At 36.9% G+C, this 23,579-nt stretch overlaps 1 protein-coding gene across 1 annotated transcript; it reads left to right on the plus strand.

Moving 5' to 3' along the window:
• Positions 1-10,783: 10,783 nt before the first annotated feature.
• Positions 10,784-23,009, plus strand: LOC139120150 (PACRG-like protein). The gene is given in 8 exon segments (XM_070684309.1): positions 10,784-10,987; positions 10,990-11,118; positions 13,429-13,493; positions 14,002-14,092; positions 14,743-14,877; positions 15,594-15,701; positions 16,126-16,206; positions 18,146-23,009. Coding segments are annotated over 8 exon segments (699 nt in total). The 5' UTR covers positions 10,784-10,954; the 3' UTR covers positions 18,203-23,009.
• The last annotated feature ends 570 nt before the right edge of the window (positions 23,010-23,579 follow it).

Here is a 23,579-nt window from a genome sequence, read left to right on the forward strand (position 1 = left end):
ACATAGACAGCCATGGACATAGAAAGAATATCTAACAGTAATTGAATGAAATTCTTTTCACACACTGTGCCATATGTTGTTTGTTGTTAATTCATCTTGTCACTGTATCTTGGATCAGTTGATTATTGCCAGATTAATTGCATGTACACTTTTAATATTCAGCAATTGTATTACTGGAAAATTTCAAAATCACTTGGTTATACCCAACATATTTACCAAAAATAAAGACTCAAGTGGATATGCGAATTTTAATCATATTTGAATGATAGTTGTGCATTTTGCAAATGAAATTAAGTTGAGAATTTCAGTTTCACTGTCTTTCGACATCCCTAAATAAATTTTGAAGTTTTGTAATCAGTTTTGAAAGTGTAACATCCACAGTTTGTACATTGCACCATTCTCTGTTAACGTTTAATGAATACTTCATGGATGCAGTTATAGATACACTTTGTACATAGTGCTCAATTTATATATTTTATTGATTAACTTTTAGCACACAGGCATTGTAACTGAAGTGTTGGCTTCTTCAGGGCAAAAAAAAAGGTCAAACCTTCATTTATCCAAAGTGTAGTAGAATAGGAAATGGACATCAGTTGTTACGGGCCTGTAATTTGTATATCGTGTTGCTTGACTGCTAATCATTTTGAGAATGGAAGTACAGATGTCACGTAAATTTGCTCATTTTAATCTTGTCATAATCATACATGTTATTTATCAGATTCTGAGAATCCTTCTTTTGGCATATAGTAAGCTAAATTACCATTAATGTTGGCATAATCAGTTAACATAAATTATTTGTACAATGCACAAAATGTTCATTATGGTTTCTTTAATTATCCCCACACATTGTATGGTCATGACTGTAATATTGATGATACCGTCCCCTTCCTGCAATCATCAATATGACCTCATGAGCACCATCTCCTTGATATGATACGCTGGCTTGAAATCAGTAGTATTTCAAAAGTCTAGAAATGTTCAGTGTCACCACAGGCGACCCATTAAGTATTACTGAGTTTTTTCACACTGTTTTCTCTATCATTTTCTCTTCTTTCTTCATGCTGTGACTGATCGGAGTAAATAAAATAAATGGTTATATAACCTAACCTAGCCTCTGTGACTCTTTATTTATTTTACACTCCATTACAAGGACGTATGATTCTCTCATACACACATGCTGTAATTAATTAGTCAACACAACTAATTATGCTAATCCGTGGACTTATCAGAGGTTGGTCACATCGGAAAGAAAGGCGAGCCTCCCTTTAAAAGGGCGCCAACCTATGGCGGCGTTCATTGTGTAAGTGGACACCAAGCAGGTAACATGAGGGCACACGCTCCAGAAAATGCCACTTTTTAGTTTTTTCCGACCGCAAAAACGCTGACAGACTGCCAAGCAGTCAGCACGAAGCTTACTGCCGATCGAACTCAGTGGTTATATTCAAATTCTAACGTGACCGGAAGACGTTTTTTAAGGAATTCGAGTGTGGTGCTGGGGAATAAATGACTGTTGGCAATTTGAACCGGACCGTCAATCAAACGATTATATAAAGCTCTGTTTGCAGGATTAGCAAAGGTGACAAAAGATTGAAATCAGGTTTGTTTAATTAATGTTATAGAAATCAAACATCGTACTGGCCATGTGTTTGACTGGGAGGAGAACTCCACTAATGCGAGAACCAGGGATTGAAAAGTGCGGCTTTAATGAAAAAGGAGAAGGTATGAAGATCTTGGGAAACATGTCCCGAGGACGTCCGTAAACCTAGTGGATGCATATATATTCATGATATGCGCAAACAAACACTGCTCATTATTCAAAAATAAACGGGAAGTTAATCGAAAGGAACGCTTGAAACGCGCTTTTTCGTTGCCAAGCACCAAATTCTAAACATAACTATAAGCAGACATGGTCCTAGCTGCTCCATGTAACAAATGCCAACCCAGAAAGTATCGACCGACCAAGCAGAAAAAGATCGCCGGAGTTGCCGTTTCATGAGTTTTTCAACAAAATATATATATATATGTTTCACGTCGTCGTTTTCTGGGATTGTATACCGAGTATAATTTACAAACCGCGTCTTGATTCAAGGCACAATGGTGACACATTAGTAGGAGCACACACTGGGGAATTATAGCCAGCACTGTGAATTTTTTAAACCAGTCACCTTCATTTCTCTGCACTCGCTATTAACTCCATGTCTACCGGTAACATATTTCGTTATTTTCTGTCTCAAAGTACGTACCAGTTTACGGCTGGTTTTGACTTTAACCTAACCACCACAGCCATATGGGAACGTCCATGTCCTGCCCGACAGCACGCTTGTCGCAACTTTGTTTGTCGATATTTCGAAAATTTTCCAACCAAATTGCCAACACTCATCGACAACATGGTTATTAGGGGCCTACCACTACCAGAAATCCGCTCAAAAGTCACCAAACTATCGTCGTTTTTCCAGCTTTTTCTGACATGACTACTCGCAGACCGTTCTTTTTCTGGCGTACAAGCGATTGACGAGGCTCAGTGCAGCCCGTCACTAAAGTCACCTGAGCGGTGACCTCGCAACATCGGAACACAAACTGACTTCACCGATGATGTCGGCCACTACGTTAAGAAGCCTGTGAGAATTTTTACCAGCACTGTGAATTTTTTAAACCAGTCACCGTCATTTCTATTCACTCGCTATTATCTCCATGTCTGCCGGTAACATATCGTTATGGAGAAGTTTAGTTACACGGAATTACGTTCCATCATCAGCTGATCAGTGATAACCATACGTCGCGTACGTGTAGAACATACGTTCGGAACGGCAAACAACACCTCTACACATACAAAATGTAGTCATAATTACGTGTAGTATTTTTTAGATATTCTTGATGATTTCCGCGAATTTAGACAAGAAACCTTGTAAACTATCATGGAAAACATCTTTGATATCATAATATTTCGTAGAGTTTGCACCAGCGCAAGAAGTACTTGCTATATGATTTCCTTACATGAACGAAATGTTGTTGTCTCATTCCACTTGTTATCTGACGCCGCCCCAAAGAGTTCTCCAAACCATATAAAAAACTGTATCAAAGAAAATCGGCTGATTTAATTCGAGGATACAAGCTAGAATATTCCTCATATAAAAATTAATGTTTCTTAAAACTTAAACGAATTTCCAATGTTTGTGAGAAAAAATACAGCAAAATTATCGAGAACACACAGCTAAACTGAAAGGCAGACCACCGTCCCTCCACCCACCCACGGACGGTGGGCAGACAAAACCTTAGCAACACCACCCGGTTGAGAGAACCACGCTTAACCACACGAACTTTGACCCTAGTCAAAATCAGACTTGTCCCTGGGAAATATGTTTACAAGTTTGCTCACATATGAACAACGTAAAGGTCAAAGGTTTCAACTTCCGACTTCCTGCTTTACGAACGTCCTCATGCCATGAACTGCAGGCAAGGCACTGGCAGGTTTTCACTGTTCGCGACCATTTAAATGTTTGAAATTAAAGTAGCTGGCTCTCCTCGGCTATCGAAATACATTGGCTGCAGTAGATTTTCGATAAATGGTCCTGACTGGCCGCAATTTGGTAATTTCTGGACACATTTCAGGAGAGCTTCTTACCTTCCCGTTTTAGTAACCATTCCTATCTTTCGCGATGTTGACCAATCCCGTAAAATCCCTGATAAGTCCACGGATTAGCATAATTAGTTGTGTTGACTAATTAATTACAGAATGTGTGTATGAGAGATATACGTCCTTTTAATGGAGTGTAAAATAAATAAAGAGTCACAGAGGCTAGGTTAGGTTATATAAACCATTTACTTTATTTATTCCGATCATTCAGAGCATGAAGAAAGAAGAGAAAATGATAGAGAAAACTCAGTAATACTTATTGGGTCGCCTGTGGTGTCACCACAGGGGATCAAGCAGCAGTATTTCTGTACATCAGATTATCAATCTGAATATTAATCCTAACTTGAAAGGGACTGATTTATTTGGAAATAAACTCACAACAAACAAATGCTTACATATCTTTAGAACTTACATTACGTACTGTAGTTGTGTCATCTTCTATTAGCATGCGATATTATTTGGTTCTTGAAACTCATATCAATAATAGTGTTTTGTTGTCATTCCTCTGTATTTTTACTATTGCGTAGCATAACATGGAAGTGTCAATATTTGTAGGCCTTGGGTTTATTTATCTGGGAACAGTTAAATTGAGAGAGTAAATTGATTTTTAAGTTTCAGCAATATTTCAAGCTCATTTTATTTCCAAGCAAACTTGTTTAGCATTTAACGCTTGAAGCACATTAGTAGAAACCATTATTCATGCTAAAAGTTATCAATTAATTTGTCTATGAATTCCAATCAAGACAACTATATACAATCATTAGTGATTATGCACTGATCACAGAGTGAGGACTCCATATTATTCAGTTGTCCTAAATAAACAGATTTAAAGGGGCAGTCCCTGTATATAACTATAAGGATTTTTGTTTTGTACGTTTGTCAGCTTTTGCAAGTAAAACCCCAACTATCTAGTTCACCAACACAGCATCTACTTGATGTTGTCAACAATAAAATTGCAATTATTAAACACATGCACAGAATGAGTTGACAAGCTGAATACTGTGTATCTCAACACACATATAGAAGTAGATCAAGAAAATATAGCTAATATTAAAAACACAACTAGTGAAAAAATCAAAAGTTACAGCTAAGGCACTAACATAGGCATGTATTAAAAAGAATAAGTGAAGCAATACAAATTCCATAAACAGTTATCTTGATTGTATGTGACATTAGTGGATGAATTTTTAAAAATTCGATATTTATAACTTTTGAGATATTGTATTTTAATTCCTGCAGACATGATGAGGTACATGTGCTGTGGACGTGTGACTTCTCCATACTGTATCAGTATATCAGCACATTCAGGGACAAGCTTGATCAATTCCTTGAAATTTTAGAACAATGATACAATATCTTAAGAATTTGTAAATTTCTCCATGTACTGAGCTGAATTATATCATACCAGTATATTGATGGTGCAAATACAGCGATCTGATTGGTCAAGGCACAAAAGAACAGTGGTATATTGGCAATATACCACGGATGGCATATGCATGAGCTCTCAGCTTAAGCAAAACTCCTTTGTTGACATTCCATGCCATAATTTCAATATACTGCAGTGTTGCCGCCAGGACGCGCCCTTGCGACAATGTCCCCCAAACGAGACCCGTTGTCCCGCATTCTTGGCGTCTCGCGGGTCACATCGGGCGCGCTTTTGAGCCATTGTGTGGCGGTGTCGTCTGCAAGCAATATCTGACACTGACGGCGACCTTTGTTTTGCATGTTTCTTTTGAGGCTTTTATTTACGTACTTTCAGAGCTAATTAAAACCGTCACTTGATATTACAATTTGCTTTCATTTGTAGTCCGACAGAGCTCTGATTGGCGCTAATTAAAACCGTCACTTGATATTACAATTTGCTTTCATTTGTAGTCCGACAGAGCTCTGATGGCGGCGGCAGATACGGCATACTGCTACAATTACTTCCGTAAAATTAAGTTGTAGTCCGGCCGCTTGACGTTTGTTTTGTGAAACAAATAAGTTGCAAAATTATTCAAATTTGAATGACGACTGATGCATTTTCTTTTCGTTCGCGGAAACTTCCATTTTGTTGCCATGCATCGACAATTGAACGGCATTTCAGTAGGCAAGTTCAATATGGCAGAACATCAAAAGCGAATTGCATCATTTTTCACGAGTCTAACTCGGAGTTTGTCAACGATCGCGATCGCAATGACGATCAAACATCGTCTGTTGCCCAGGGTGATGACTCACACTCGACGCAAACTGATTGTAACACATGACACAGTGTGATCCACCGAGTCGAAGAAAAGAAAACCACTGAGCGAAAGTTTCAACAGAGTTGGAGGAAAAATGAAAAGTATTCTAACTGGTTGGAATACAAGAGTGAAAAGAAACAGATACATTGAAAGATTTGTCGTGAAACTGGCAAGCAAAATACGTTTACTGAACAGTCTGGATGTGAAAATTTCCGTACATCAACATAGTACCGCCATATACGCGGTAGTGATCACTTGCAATCAATTGAAGAAGTTGCCTTGCGTAGAAGTTTCGACGTCGCCATCAATCGAGCTCTGTCAGAAAATGATCAAGGTATTATATCGGCAATGCAGTCGGTTTATTGGTTGGCAAAGGAGGACATTGCCACACGAAAATATGAATCACTTCTTGAAATTCCTGAAATTGCAAGGCGTTCAAACGGTGGATAAGTTGGGGATCGGACAGAATGCAAGTTACACCTCCCGACAAACTGCCCAAGAGATGCAGGATACCATCGGAACAGTGATTGCTAATGTTTATGTTGTCCCCAAAATACACAAAATGTCCCCAAAAATAGACAGTGGCGGGACACTGTGTCCCCTGGTTTAAAAATCCTGGCTGCAACACTGATACTGTTATGATATAATAGCAATGTAAATCACACTCAGCAACTATATAAAACTTGGTTTTGACTCGTTTACTTCATATATGCGCTCGCTATCGCATGTGCATACATGTTGTGAACTGGTCAAAATCTTGGATATACCATTGCAGGGTGTGCCTTATTGCTTAATTCTCACTCTTTTTGATGGCTGGATATACTTATTAATAAGTTTTGTGCTGTATTTCAATAGTGTTGCCAGGTAGCTATTTTGATCTGAATTTTTCATTGTACTTAGTTATTACACAGACATTTATGAACTGATTCTTTCAGAGTATATACTATGCCATAGAACTTTGCTAATCTAAGATTTGCATACCAGGTGTTCTGCGAAGTGATCATGTTAGAGTGCCAATAGTTAATTTGTTATCATACATTTGACTTACATCCTGGTGTTTTTGATATGTGGTATGTGCCAAAAGCCAACATTTTGCAATCTGAGGGAGCAAGGCAAGTTTTACTTAAAAAATTTACCACAGTTTCAGAACAACATATAATTTTTACCTTCTCGTGTCTATTTTTAGTACATGTGACTGATTGTCAGCGATAGATTAAACTGTTAGAAACCATACCAAATAACCAGGATGTATGGTCATGTAAACTCAGTTTAATATGAAAATGGCCAATTGTCAATTTCGTTTTTTTTTAATTTCTTCAGTGTAAACATGGTTTCTCTATTGTACTTGGGGTAGAGTATTAAACAATGCTTTTAAGAGCATGTGTACTTATGCATATCTGGTGTTCCTTGGAAAAATTTATAATCTGGTTTGTTGTCGTTGTTTATGATTATGTTATTATTTGCCAATAAAATTGGAGAACACTGATTTGTTGTTGTTTCAATCATATGTGTGTTGTTGCAAGTACACAATACCATAATAATCGGGCTTCCAATAGCTGTAAAATGCAGTGACGCTTTCATGTAACGTACACTATTCTCCTTCCTATAGGTTGTGAAGTGTACCAGTGTTCTTGATGGTCTAGTCCATACGCTTTTATCATTGCTTTCTTCACATGCAAACAAAAAAGAAATAGCTTACAATTTATTTCAATATTTCAGAACTGTAAATGATTAGGAAAATTTGTCTGGAGATGAACAATATCAAATGAAATAATTCTATTTGACAATATGTCACAGTTGACATAGGGCCTCTCTTTTCTTCCCTTGGATTTGGGAAAATCTGTTTGCATGCAATATTTAAGCTTTCAAGTAATCTTTTCTCATCAGAATTTGATTGGCATGTTATATCAGGTCACGACCGGTATATATTTAGCTGAACTGACGCTGAAGCTTCAATTTGCTTGAGTTGTTTTTAAAATGAATACAACAATGATTCTGGCCATTCTGAGAGTTCCTAATGAAGTTGTCCGATCAAAGTCACAACGTTGAAGACGGGAGATTTTCCCCTATATCGGTGCATTGGGTAATGTAAAGACTCATTGGATCACGTGATAATGTCTTTCATTCATGTTACATTTAATCTGTGAAATGCAGATTGTATTGTAAAGTGGCAAATTGTAGAAAAAACATGATTGGAACTAATTTGGGATAATTGGATCTTCATATTTTTCAAATTTCTCAAAAGTGTTAGGTGCCCTATAGGTGAATGTTGCAATTTTACAAATTACTCATCAAACAGTGTGAGACTTAAAAGTAAAGCTGATGAAATTACATTTGCAGATTAAACTGACATTAATTTAGTTCCAATCGTGTTAAAAGTAACCTTGAAGGCTGTGTTTGTGTTAATTTGAAAGTCAGACTCTATGTGATGAAAACATGCAAGAAAATAATTGTTTAGAAAGATAAAAGAAATGCCTAGCGAGGAAAATAAAATGTGTTTAAAGATTTGGTGCTGCATTATACCGCTCAACCGTTCCTGTATCTGGCAGATGGCATGTCAGTATTGCCAAGTGTGGCAAGGCTGGACAAAAAGTTGAGAAAACAAGAGTATTATCATTGAATGTTGGTAGAGGGCGCATTTGGCTCAACAAAATGTCCGTAAATGCCCTACCGTTATAATGGTCAAAACAATATTCTTTTCCTGACAGTTTTTGCCCGAAAGTACAATAAACATGTCAAGTTACACAATGGGATGTGAAGCGAACAAAGAGAAAGCAACGTGGAAGCAAAATTGTCAGCAATTTGTGAGATCTTATTTGCCGTTTGTGTTCATGGTCAGCAAGCCCTTAAATGTTCTCTTGCTCTTTCTTTAATATGAAGAATATTTTCTTTAAAGCTGAAAAGATGAAATATTTATACAGACTTATTCAGTTACGACCTATTAATAATCTCTCTCTCTCTCTCTCTCTCTCTCTCTCTCTCTCTCTCTCTCTCTCTCTCTCCCTCCAAGGGCTTATATTGCTTATTCATAGCCCACACAATCCACAGAATATTGTCTCCTCTCTTTTTTATGTGAATTTTATCTTTGACGGTTTACATTGTGTTATCGTATTCAAATAAGCAAAAAATAAACATTTCAACACCTCAAAGTAGAATTAACCGCCTAACATTGCACCTGCCCCTTCTTCATTCCTTTAAATTTCTAGCATTTGAAAGCGGATGGAGTGCTACACGTATGACATGGCACTTTATTGTCATAGTCCGTGGGCTAGAGGGGGTCTACGTGCACCCCCCCCCCCCCCGTAGAGTCCTAATATTTTTTTCTGTTAAAAGTCTATTTCATATTTCTGACATGTCCCTGTACCAAATAAAACAGCTATTCCATCCCTATATTTTTTCTGTTAAAATTTCATTTCGTATTCTAGGGATCCCAGGGCTTCTGAAAAATACAGGTTTGTTATCCTGTGGGGGGGGGGGGGGGTGCACGTAGACCCCCTCTAGCCCCCGGCCTATCACAATATATTGGCACGGACAGAACTTGTTCATTTTTGATTTTTTTAGATTGACCAGGGTTACTGAGTGGAGTACAGTAACCTTGGATTGACAAATAAATAATATAATGTAGAAGAATTTCTTTTTCTTGTGCTTTTTTTAAAAGTTTTAATGTACGAGACATTTTTCCTGACATTCCAAGTCGGCGAGTCTCAAAACCCGGACCGAGACGAGTCGAGACGAGACCAAAATGACCCCTCAGGCCAGGCGTTGTAAATACATCATATCTACAACACTACAGGAAGCTTGCAGTTTGTTGAGAGCGTCAAAGATCGATGCACAAAGCAAGAGATAGCACAATCAACGATTGGAACAAGTGAAAAAAGATTTGTTGAGTTTTTCAACTTGAATTCAAGGCGAGCTCGAAACATGCGAACTACGACGTCGGCATTGTGGCCTAAGTGATAAGCGCCAGATTCAGATTCTACTCAGATATCTACTGTGAATTCAAAATACGCATTACCTTGTATTGGAACATACATACAGGAGATTAAGTAATCACTTTTTAGAAATTAGATTTACCATTTATAAACACATTATAGGAAAGTTAACTGAGAGCTCATATGTTTACTTAATTATTACAGTGGCTCTGCACCATTTTTCCACATTGCCGATAGTACATGTATATTAACGTTATGTGTGGAATCTGAGGCAGCCTCAGATTAAGATTCAGATTCGGAGAGCTATGTAACCACTGACTTGTACCCATGTAAAGAGAATGTACGAAAATGAACAAGCATAAGTCGATGGTAGGAGTGGGATATCACTTCTTTGACTGACTTAGACAGAAGTGGAACAACGTCCTTTACAGAATAGACAATGAAATGACAGTGTTTTATTACGAAAGACACTCCTGTTCAGATCACCAAGATCACACCTGTTTCGAGCTCGCCTTGAACTCAAGTTGAAAAATCCTCAACAAATCTTTTTTCAGTTGTTCCAATCGTTGATTGTGCTATCTCTTGCTTTGTGCATCGATCTTTGACACTCACAACAAACTGCAAGCTTTCTGTAGTATTGTATATATGATGTATTTACAACGCCTGGCCCAAGGGGTCATTTTGGTCTCGTCTCGACTCGTCTCGGTCCGGGTTTTGAGACTCGCCATTCAAAGTCACTGGTTGTCAGTACAAAAACGAAGATCATTATTAATTTAAAGTCAACTGATCAACAAACTAATTTTATCTAGCGAGTTTCACCTCGGCAAAAATAGCGTGATAAAATCACAATGATTAATTTTATAATGCTTTTTACAGAGGAGAAATACAGTTGAAAACGTTAATGTTGCAGTACTTTGTTTATAGCCTTGGTAACTTGCAATGAAGCAGTTGCGCAGGGCCTAGCAACAAATACGCATGCTTAGCGATGTAAGATGACCCACAATGCCATTGGCAAAATGGCGGCTGTTTATGTTGTGAACTGACAGGTTACGTGCGAAAAACATTTCGCCTCCTGTTGTGTCGGTGTGTAAGGGCAATAGCATCGTTCTTACGTTAGAAGGAGACAGGAATAATTAACAGATTCGTCTGGCTGATAACGTTCCAAAATGACGAGCTTTGGACCTCCTAGAGTTTCGTCCGGGGAGGCAGTAAGTCGCGAAGTAGCAGTGCAGGTTCAACAAGCTCAACGGGATCGAAACCGTCGTCAGCTGGCAGCAGCGGAAAGCCTTCGAAGCCTTCAGACCGTTTGAATCCTAAAACAATTGATCCTGTAAGTTGCCATTTGCATATGTTTTTAGCAATGATGGTGAGCTAGATTACCCTGTCAGCTCTAGACATTGCATGCATTTGTGATGTCTTGTTCTGTCGAGACATGTCTTGACTTCATATCGTTAGTCAGTCAGTCATGTTCTGTATCTCCACAGGCGACCCATTAGTATTACTGAGTTTTTCACAGTTTTCTCTATCATTTTCTCTTCTTTCTTCATGCTCTCAATGATCACAGTAAATAAAATAAATGGTTATATAACCTAACCTAGCCTCTGTGACTCTTTATTTATTTTACACTCCATTACAAGGACGTATATCTCTCATACACACATGTTGTGATTAATTAGTCAACACAACTAATTATGCTAATCCGTGGACTTATCAGAGGTTAGTCAACATCGGAAAGATAGTGATGTTAATGAAAACCAATTTTAGTAACCATTCCTATCTTTCGCGATGTTGACTAACCCGTAAAATCCCTGATAAGTCCACGGATTAGCATAATTAGTTGTGTTGACTAATTAATCACAACATGTGTGTATGAGAGATATACGTCCTTGTAATGGAGTGTAAAATAAATAAAGAGTCACAGAGGCTAGGTTAGGTTATATAACCATTTATTTTATTTACTGTGATCATTGAGAGCATGAAGAAAGAAGAGAAAATGATAGAGAAAACTGTGAAAAACTCAGTAATACTTAATGGGTCGCCTGTGGTATCTCCGGTTCTGCTGCTGCAAGTTAACGAAAAGAACGCTTTTCCGAGATCCAGCGAGAATTCTGTAAAAAGGACTGCGCGAAATCATACCATCGGTAATTTTGGAGTCAGTAATATAGAGTACAATCCTTGCAGAATTTTGAACTCGCATAAATCATGGATGTAAAAAATAGAGTGAAGGTTCATAGTGTTAGTGGTGTTGTTGTTTACAATTACATAATGACCCGAGCTTCGTCTTTAACTCCAGTGCAAGTGATAATTGGAAAATGCTGACGTCGCCCCATAATCTTTCCAATTTATAGAATGGGCTGATTTTGCATGAAAACCATAGATTTCCTATCCAAAAGTTTGGGCATGAGCGTCGAGCGGTGATATCGATTATGGAGAGCAAACCGCTGTCAGCAACAAAAACTGTAGCATCCCCCTGTATCCAAACCCCTTCAGGTTTCATCCAGGATGGCATCAACAGGGGGGGGGGGTTCTCCTTTACCAAAAATTAAGGGGATTTCACCAGTTCATGTGTTCTACTTGTATCTCTAAGGTGTGACTGGCACCATTTCATGGTGGCTGGTCCCTCCTGGGCTGGTCCCCCTTGACAAATTACAAGAGGGTGCTATTAACATGTTAACAGAGGGGGAATCCCCCATCCCACTCTCTAGATGAAACACTGAAACATTGATTAATAGTACCCCACTCTCAGGAAGAAGTTGATGTACACACACAATTTACTGGTGGTTTTGTACAGGGAAGAACCATACAATGGTATACAGAGGGGAAATTTTCGAAACACTCCTCATCTGGCATTTTTTAACAAAAAAAATCACTCTTATTATGAGAAAGAGGGATAAAAATAAACAAGCAAACACTGCCTAATTTATAAAATCTAGGAGTGGGTGACTTCGTTAATTGCAAATAGTGAAATACAGTTACAACCGTGTCAATGTCGTATGCAGCAGTGAGATTGTCTTGACACATGAATATAGACTGTCATTGTTGTATGCACCAGTTTACCACCATTGCAGTCTGAATTAAGGAAAACGAAAAATTTTGGGAAGAAAGAGTACATGATAGTATCCTTTTTAAAAAAGAAATCTGGTTTTCAATTTAGCCCTGACATGGCTGTACATGTAAATACAGTGTTTACCAGATTTCAAAGGGGTATTTTAATTCTTTCAAGGATCAGCTTTTGCAAAAAAGTACCCCATTTTTCACGTTTTCATGGACTTAGTAAAGAGGAAAAACTCCCCCTTTCCTTTCATTTTGGAATATGCATGGATATCCATTTTCCCTGAGAGTGCCAGGGGTGGGGGAGGGGTGGGCAATTTCAAATACAATGTCTTAAATAAAGGCTGATAACATTCTCTTGCCAATAACCCCCCCCCCCCCCATCAAAATACTGTGTAATCATCATTCTGAATATACAGCGTGTGAGTGAAATTGTGTGTTTAAACCTTTGCTTCTAATGATCCCTTACAGCACTAAGTAAGAAGGCAAAAAAAAAAAGTAGCGACAGTTGAAGCATTGCCATCGCCACATATTATTTTATTATAATTGGATTCTAAATTATTGTCACTTCCTAATTTTTCCCTTTCAGTTCTATGACAAGGGACCAAAGTCATCATTTGCTACTTTGTATGCTAACGGTGGAGTGCCTTGCAGGTAAAAACTCACTTTCACTCACTACACCATAATCTTGTTGCATTAAGTTGTCAAGTGCAATCTTTTTTGTATAGTTGTAAGTAGTGTCAAAAAACATGCATTACTGGACATATGCAGGGAGTGGTTAGTATCAGGACTGATAAATAACATCACATATCAATCAATAATATACAAGGAAACTATTTAAAAATATTTGTTTGCTTTCACTGATGTCGTCATAGAAACTTGTGAACGATGAATAAACTTATGAACAAATTTGCAGTAGCCAATGTTGCAATGTGATACTTATGTTGTAAATTTATAATAGCTCCCAGTACTATTCCTGAGATGCATGGTGAATACCATGTGAATTTGTGCCCTAACAACTGACTTATCAAACAAATCAAGTGACAGAAATTCAAGTGTATGGAACATACTACAACCAATAGTAACATTTGGAGGACAGAGTGTACATGTTAATGGTAACATGCACTGCATTGTCATCTTCATGTTTTTGTCACTTCCATAGACTTACTCATGGTTCAGTGAAACACAAACTGCATTGGGCCACACCAGTTGAAGAGGTAGCTTTTGATCCAGTACTTATTACACTAGCAGAGGTAGGTCAATTTTGACAAGTCTGTCAAGGAGATCCGATAAATATTTTCTTTTTGGTCAGTTGCTTCAACATTTCTCTGTGTTTATAACCACAAAGCTCATGACTTGAAGTACTCTTCTAGACTTTGATGTAGCATAATTTGTAACTTGAGTGAAAAAGTGATTAGGGTAATTCACCAGAATTCATTTACTCTGGCAGGCTTTATGATTTCAAAGTTACTGGTGTAAACTACTGGCATACTTGTAGTTGTATAGTATATGTGTTCAGTGTGTAAAAAATTATCAAAATACTCATGTTCAACATGTATAGATTGCAGTACCCAAGGTTATTGTTTACTACTGAGTTGTATTCTGGACTAGAATTCAGTTCTTAACAATGACTGTACTGTACAGAATGCATGGCTTCATTGAAGTTTTTCACTGAAGTACACAAATTTTAATGCCAGAATTATTGAAAATTATTATTCAGGCACTTGCAATGAATGCAAATTGCAAATTGAAGTTATCAAGTCCAAAATAGTATTTTACTGTGTGCCTGTACAGCTATTATCATTTCAGTAACAGAAGACCCATGAGATGAGTAATGTCTCGAAATAATATTCATTTTATTCCAACTATTAAATTCCCTCATTTTATCATTACAATCATGTAGGGACTACGGGAAACAAAACATCCATATGTGTTTGTTGCCCAAGTTGGATTTAAAGAGCTTTTAGCTGTCTATGATGCAAACGAGAAAGTTGTCCCAATTTTGCCGAAAATTATCGGACCTCTCAGGGCAGCATTGGTAAGTGTCTCCTCCAACACATGTCAGGAAATTCGAAATGATTTTCAAACTGTGTGATAATATACATGTATACTTTAAGAGATATTGGTGTAGCGTCATTTGCATGTTATGACTAGCCAGATAGCTTTCTTCTGCAGAGGAAAAGCCATAATATGGAAAAAAGGATTATTCCCTTGCAGAAGTAAGGAAATCTACCATCAAATGTAAGACACTGGACAAAAACCAAAGCAATTGATTTTTGAATTCTGACTGGTGTTTAATTTGGTGTATGTCAGATAATTTAAGGTTCATCTCTGCGGACCACTTTGCTGTTTGTGTGACTGTGAGTGTGAGTGAATGAATGTTTATGTAACCTCATTTCAACTTATGGTTGCTAAGCTTGCTGGCCATGAAAAAAGCCATCTTTTGTTGCCATAGGTCGTACATTTGAAATCAAGTGTCAGTGCTGTAGTATATATGTATGCAATATCAACACAAACGTCATCTGTTGAAAGCAGTGATTTTCATAGAAGTGTGCATGTGGCAACAAATCTATAGCAATATTTCATAACTTTCGTAGTGTTGAAAGTGAAAGAAATGTGTAATGATTCATGCTAATGGAGCTATGGCTTTTTCGCTGTCCTTTAACCTTTACTGTCTTTGGTATGCAGCCCAGCATTGTGTGTTTCTCATGTTACAACACTTCATGACAAATTCTGAAATGTTTGTATTTGCAGACACACAGTGATCCGTCCGTTTTTGAAGGTGGCCTCAATGCTTTAGTTCAGCTTAGTGTAGCAGTGGGACCCGCTTTGAATCCACACATCAAACAATTGCTTGGAACAGTGAGTATTGAATAACCTTGTGATATCTTTATAATCATCTGTCATACAAAGTATAACAAGGAGGTGAATGCCCCCAACAGTTTTTTGTCACAAAGAAAACAGAGTTACTATGTGTATGTAGGTCGTCTGTATTGTTCAGTTTTGCCTTGTGAATTGAATGAATTGCAGTGGTTTATGCACCACTGTGATAAACTCAGATTTAAGGCAAACTACAATGTAACCTCTCATAGTTTGTTTAGGTTCCGATTTCAGTCACGTTTGCGTGAATTTTAGGTTTTATTCATATTATCCAATATAAGGAACCAAAGTGCAATCTTCTGATCATCAGTCAAAATTATTGAATCCTTAATTCTGCATATAGGTTGTTTTAATTACCTTGTCTTAACTTCTTCTTGGCCTTACATGATGTTTGTGTTCTATACAGCTTTCAAAGAGGTCGATGGAAAAGAAGTATCGAGATAAAGTCACAGAAGCATTGCAACAAATAGAACAGGCCTTAGGAAAGGTAAGAGTTAACTGTACACCACGGTAGTCACTGTGGTGAGGAAAAAGACAATTCTTTGATCCTTGACAAGTCTAATTCTCTATTATGAGGTTATCACATACACAAGGACAACATATCACCTGAAACAAAGCAGAGGTTTACGTATGATGCTGATGTCAAAGTGTATCCTTTACGGTATTTTAACAACCACCTTATTATTATATATCTTCTATTTGTGACTGGGGCTCTGAGTGGGCCTAGTATGGAAAGTTGTTTTTGATGTGCTTCTTATGGCTTGTAAAACTACACATACAGAACTTGAGATGTATTCTGGCTATCATCCAATTCATACTTTAAAACTGTCCAAAGTGAACACTCAAAGGCCCAGCAGAATTCACTGCACTTGGGGTGCCTGGAAATAGTCATGTTATGGAACACATGTTCCATGTTAATGCACACAAAATTCTAATATTTTCGGTGGTAGGTGGAGTATAATTTTTTTCAAATTCAGAAGGATATCAGAACTTTTATTGAACTGTTCACAAAGTTATAAAGGTTGATGGAATATGTTACTGTTTGGAAGCATAGTCATGTAAAATTGCCAAACAGCTTTGACACTACACTGATATACCTGTACCATGTTTCCTACCAATTGGATTAAAATCAGATGTAGAGATGGTTACATTGCCACCTTTGCTCATTATTTGCTCAGCCTGTTCTTTGCTGTTTTCATTAGCTGATAATCACTGCACTACATCTGAACCACTGCCATAGGAGATTGCTTTTAAATCTGACACTTTGCAGAAACCAATCAGATTGTGTTTTACATACATCCACCCCAGAGGGAAGAAACCATAATAATAAACTGCACAGACACTGTACTCCTTGTTTAAGTAACATTTACATGTACAAGACACACTCTGACAGTTCATCAGTTCATAAGATCATAGACAGTCTACATTGAGACCATATGAAGGTAGTAGACAGAAGCCACATATCACCAGCTTCATGGTGTCATATTGAAAATACTCGGTTTGGTTGTAAACTGCTTTCCGATTGTGAATGTGATCTCCACTAGCATTGGTTCGGATGTATTGAGGCGACTATCAGCTATCGAGAACGGCAAAGAATAAGCAGAGGTGGAATAAACATCATCTCTACATGTGATTTTAATCTTATTCGTTCACTACCAACATGTAAATGCACAGCTCTAACATGGGGGATTTCCACAACTTTGAATACACTGTATATTAAGGTAGAATGCACCTTGGAGACAGATATTAGGACTCTCAAACTTTTTCAACTTTTTTATGATCTACCGCTTGTTTGGGCTCATTTTAAAGCTCTTGGTGTTAGAAAAATTTTTACCATCTTAGCTTTTCAAAAATCAAAAATTTTTCCGTAGGTTTAACGTTAGAATTTTAAATTTCAAATATCAGTAAATCTAGGGTAATTTGTTTCTATAGTACCAAAATTTGCACGATGACCCTGATTTTTATTCTTGATTATGAATGAGAATGATCGAAAGATTCCTTCAAGAAAGTTTGAGCAAAAGTTTAGTCTTTCATTTTTGAGGTGCATACTACCTTAATACATAATATATAGTTCACATACACAACAGACAGCAAATAATGCCTGGTAGGAAGTTGTAGCCATTTGCACTGTACACATCAATGGCAACTTTTGTAGCAGTGACCTGATATGTATAATTTTAGAGTTTGGAGTTTAAGTTTAACTGTAGCCCCAAAATTCTAGAAAGGAAGAGTTGTGTGCAGTCAGTTTAGCAATGCGCAAATGAGTTATCTCCGTAATTCAAATGTAATGATGAAAATTAAAAAATGGTAGAAAGTAAATGTAGACTTTGATGGTGATCATTACACTCGTGTAATCTCTTTCCATTTGCTGACCTCAATTGTATGCTGCATGACTCACTTCTGTTGTTTTATGTTGTTTCTTTCAGGAGTGCTTACCAATTATCAAGTCCAAAATACCCACCTACTCTTCAATATTTACATAGCATCAAGTGAATCAAGGATTGGTGCGAGAGAACTGGAGAGAAGAGAAGAGACAGGGACGGTGTGGTTGTAATGTATAGCAGGCACACATTGTGTTCAGATGTAGTACTTAAACATCACAGCAACTATGTAATGTACTTACCAAGTTTTTCTCAGACAGTGAATGTGTTTTCTTGGTACTTACGGCAGTGATTAACTCTTCTTTCATCAACATGCATCTTGTTTGTGCATTAATCTTAGATACCCAATATGCCTCCATCTGTGTAATGACTTTACTTAATATATATATAAAAAACTAGCATTTTATCTTGCTTGTGGAAGTTTTAACTTTCTAATGTTGTGTTGTACAGGAGGGATTACACTTTATCACACTGCACGGTTCGTTATGCAAAGTAATCAGTTTCTGTACATATTTGAAAGATTTGCAAAATGAATTAGCGGTGCACTAAGAGAGAGAAATAGTATCTGAATCCTTTGTTATGCATTGAGTTCAAGCATTTACATGTAGATGAGGTGCTGTTACAGTCTTCAAGAGTTCTACTTGGCTGTTTAAGATGTTGGTAAGGTACTGCATCACCCTCCTAGGATTATTGTAGGGGTGGTGCTGAAGTGCTGTAGTGAGATGCTTGGCGGTGTATGATAGGCTACTAAATGCTGCATGGTTTGGATTCATTCCTACGCACTACTGCAATCATATTTTATGTTAATGGACCAAATCATACATTGATTTGTATGGAGAATATTCATTTGGAGCAATAACAATGACTGCAGTGAATTGAATCTGTTGGAAATACTCATTACAAATGACAGTGGCGAAACAGGCAGCCCCACACATTGCCTTTCATAAATTTGGTAAAGATTTTCTCTTCAAAAGACTGGTGGACGAAAAGTTTGTCTCCCAGCACGTTCTAACTTCGTGACAGTAGCTACACAGATATTTGCTGGTTCAGTTAAACTTGAAATGTATTCAAAAAAGCAATGTTTAATGACAGAAGGGCAGACATGCACTCTTATGGCTAGTAGTCATATTTTGTACAGCATGTTTTGCTGCTGCTAATATGAAAATGGTATAGTATACTGTGTAATCCCAATGGTGTGATTTCTCATGAGTGGTTGTGATACTGAAAGATTTCTGCCAGGCATATGGATATCCATGCACACTGCATCTTGGAGGGAGTCAAGATATGTGTATGCATAGCTCCATTTTGAGGTGTACGTACGAGATTGATAAGAATCTGGAAAATTCTCTTTTTAGGTGCAAATTTATCTCTCGATAGGGCAAATGGCTGATTCTATTGTTGTACATAGTCATCTTTTATGGTCTTTTTCAGCAGCATTGCAGTGTGATTACCCAATACTTACTTTGGAATTAATTGGCATGATAGGCTGTAAGTGGCCACACAACTACAATAGATAACTACTGGTTAAAGTACACCAACAAAATTTATGCCCTTCATGTGAATTCTCAAGTGCCTCCCATTCTTTGATTTATTCGAAGGGTAAATACTTGTGTGCTGAATTCACTATTATGTGGTTAAAACGAGGACTCTTGGTGACCTGTGACAGGGCCAATTTCTGACAGCCTTCCAATCTATTCTTCTTTTATTTCTCTGTCAATATTGATCCAAACACCCATTTCTTTGCGCATAAAAAACATTGCCTCCACAAGAATGTCTCAAGAACTCTGAAAATCCAGAGATGGTATACTTAAAGGGGCAGTCCTCGATCCCTGTGCTCGCATTACTTTTTGTCGACATTGAGTATTTACGTGGTGTTAGTCCTTTGTTTTTCATGGGAATTTTTCTCTCAAGTTGGTGACTTTGCTTTTAGCAGCATATAGATTCTCTCTCGCATAGAAATATGTGTGTTCCATGTGGGAAATGCCAGTATGTGGGATGAGGTTTGTGGAAAGCAATAAAAGTAAAAAAAATTAATATAAATTCGAATATTTCATATCTTCATACACTTGCTTGTGTTCCATGATGGAGAAATATACCAATATACTTGTTCTGTACTAATGTTTTAGTGTATGCACTATAGGTTTTATGCAAATAATGGCAGATGCAAGCAATTACACCACCAAATGGTGCCTGATGATGAAAGTGTCCTTAATGTTAAAGAGTAATCTTTGTAAAGATGTGTGACGGCGAAAATGCAAGGAAACAAAACAGACAGCTAGAGTTTGTTACAGTTATTGTCAGTGTTATTTTGTGTTGTAGAAAATTCTTAACAAAAGAATAACAAACGTCAGTCCAATACTGTTTTTGTTTAGTGTGTAAATGTGATGTTTAGTCACTGTGCTCTGAAACTTACAGATTCAACTTGTGACTTTTTGCGTGAAAATGTTGATTCCTGCACATCAGTTAACTGATGTGCAAGAGGATGACATTCCAAACTTGAAATCTGCTGTCAAATGAGAGTGAAATGATTTTTAAAATTTATTTATGTGTTGGCATGTTTTCAATCCCAGGGGTTGAACTGATTATACTGTTGATGAGAAGTGGATCACATAGGCCTTGATCTCCTTGTTACATTTAGTCCAATATAAATATATGTTTTTACAAGTTTACATTTGTGATAAAATGTATAGATTTGACACTATGGTTCAGCTCTACACATCAATTTGCTCTGCAGTGTACCCAATTTAGGGAAAAAAAATTGTTTTGTTTTTTAATGAACTTAAAAATTTGTAATATATTTATACCTTGGCACTGTGTTAACAATATGCGAATACGCATCTTTATATGTATGCTTTTTACAGCAAGAATGTTTAACAATTTTATTTGAGACTGAGCGTACTTACACAATCTTGTAGCATTCATGATCGAGAATGTGATATACACAAAAAGGACAGGAAAGTCTTAATTTCCTATGTCTAATCTTGAACGTGTCATTTATTCCTTGGCCAACCAAACTTTGAAAGATATACCAGAATATTGTTTGATTTTTAACTTCTGTAACATTTCTAACTTGCACTCATTCATGCTGAAAGTTCAAACCTTACCACATATACAGTGTCCAAGATTTAATACATTTTGTATTACTGTTCCGTTCTACTTTCCTGTCCAATGGCATATCTGCCACAAGGATAGGGATTGAAAGGGAAAAGGAGAGAGCTCAAAGGAATGTGACCAAATTTAACCCTTTTCCTGTCAAGTCCATATTTCACCACCAGGTCAAGATTGTTAAAATTAATGAAACATCATATTCCATATGGTGTATTTTAACATAATACTGTATTTTTGAAAGCTGTTGAAAACAAATACTGTAAACTTGATTTTTTTTGACTAAAGATGCTATAACAGACCAAGCCAAATGGGTGAAAATACGCCATGCTTTGGCTCAATAACGCTCTTTACTGACTTGGCTGATGGGGAAGTGATACTGTCTGGCAGGAAAAGGGGTATAGCTGTAATAGGAGTATGGAAGCTCATTAAAAAGTAAAGGAGGACAGTTTAAGTCTCTTTACACGAGATCTAAATGGGTCTTGGCCACCCTCACTCATTGATTGAGTCTTTGGAATGCATGTTATTCATTGACCTTCACATGTCCAGATAGCTGTGCATTGTCTTTACTAGAGCAATCGAGAAAGTTCTGATTCTAACTCTTGTTTACATCTGCATTCTAATCCATTACATGATTTGTGCCACAGTACCTGTTCTGAAATATACAGCTGTGATTTTGTTTTTCAGCAATTTGATATAACTGTGAGATTTCATTTTTTATAACAGTTGAATGTTTCTTTTGAAGTGAATTGTACATAACAACTCCACTGCCACTGTCCAGCATTTTATTATATTCTTGAAAGTGAATGGTTTAGTTTTGTGTTTGTTTTCACACTTGCTGGATACCACTCCGCTACTCAGAACTGTCTTCTAGCAAGGGTAGGAATTACTATAGCAATATTTCTTGGCCGTGACAATTTATAATGAACTTATGACTTTCTAGTTGCAAATGAGAAATTATGTTACATGCTGTGGCTCATTGTTAACAGGAATACAGAAACACATACAGATGTGAGACCCCAATGATAGGACATGTACAGGATGTGCTCAAAGACAACACCATGTTATCACACATGCTTTTGTGTCAATTTTGTTCATGGCCACATTTCCTTTTTTCAATTTTCAACGGAACACATTCCAGATCAGACCGAAAGATTCAGTCTTTTGTATTGGGACTCTGTCACCTCGAGCCATACACCACTGAATATTTCACCAAAAAAGAATTATCATTTCAATTTTTCACAAATTTTCTTGTCATTTTAAAAGTTTGGATTGTACAAATACAAAATTACAAATTTTCTGTGACAGGTTTAACAGAAAATCTTACTGGATGTATAGGTGTCAATAGATCAGTGTGCCCTTGAACTGATGACAATGCTGAAATCTTTGAGTCAATTTCTTGAAATTACTCTTTTCTGTAACAGCCTGGTACATTTACTGTGTAAAATTATGGTGCATCAAAGAGAATTTTCCTGAAGCACTAGCAATGTCAGTTCAGCCTTGAAGGCCACACTGGTAAGGAGACATTACAAGACAAAATGAGTCAACAAAATTTACTGAGACCCTGAATTGAAAACGATGGGTTTTGGCCCAATTTTCGTGTTGAAAGGGTGAAAAATATGCAAAATAGTTGAATTCTCATCACCTTTAGTCTCTAAATGTATAATAAAGCCCACTTGTGATACTGAATAGTCTGGTGTGTTCAAAACTTAATGAGTATATGCAATTTGTTTTATATGCCTTGCCCATTAAATTGTTATTAAATTTGTATGTGGATGAATAAAATATTTACAAAGTAAAACTATATTTTCGTCATCCTGGTATGAACACAAAGTGTTTGTGTGTGTGTGTGTGTGTGTGTATATATATATATATATATATATATATATATATATATATATATATATATATATATATATATATATATATATATATATATATATATATATCCTGGTATGAACACAAAGTGTTTGTGTGTGTGTGTGTATATATATATATATATATATATATATATATATATATACACATACACATACACACATCAGTGCGTGTGTGTGTATGTGTATACACACACATGCTTTTGCTGAGTGATCACATGTTTATGGACATCACCGTCAGCAATGATGCTGCTTGTTTTACTGGGCTCGAAATTGATTTTTTTCCCCGGTAGTCCACTTAGGCTACCATTTTCAAAAGATGGTAGCCCAGTGACAATGGCTTGTAGCCCATGCATATTTTGTTCTTCGTTAACTAGACAAGATAAAGCTACTTTTTAAGATTCTGTCCATGAAGTGAATTTTCTATTCATTTGATGTGAATACTTTCACACCTTTAATACCCAAAGGAAACGGGTGTAATGGACAACAGTGATCCT

This window comes from Ptychodera flava, chromosome 20 (assembly GCF_041260155.1).
Source record: "Ptychodera flava strain L36383 chromosome 20, AS_Pfla_20210202, whole genome shotgun sequence".
Classification (NCBI taxonomy): Eukaryota; Metazoa; Hemichordata; class Enteropneusta; family Ptychoderidae; genus Ptychodera; species Ptychodera flava.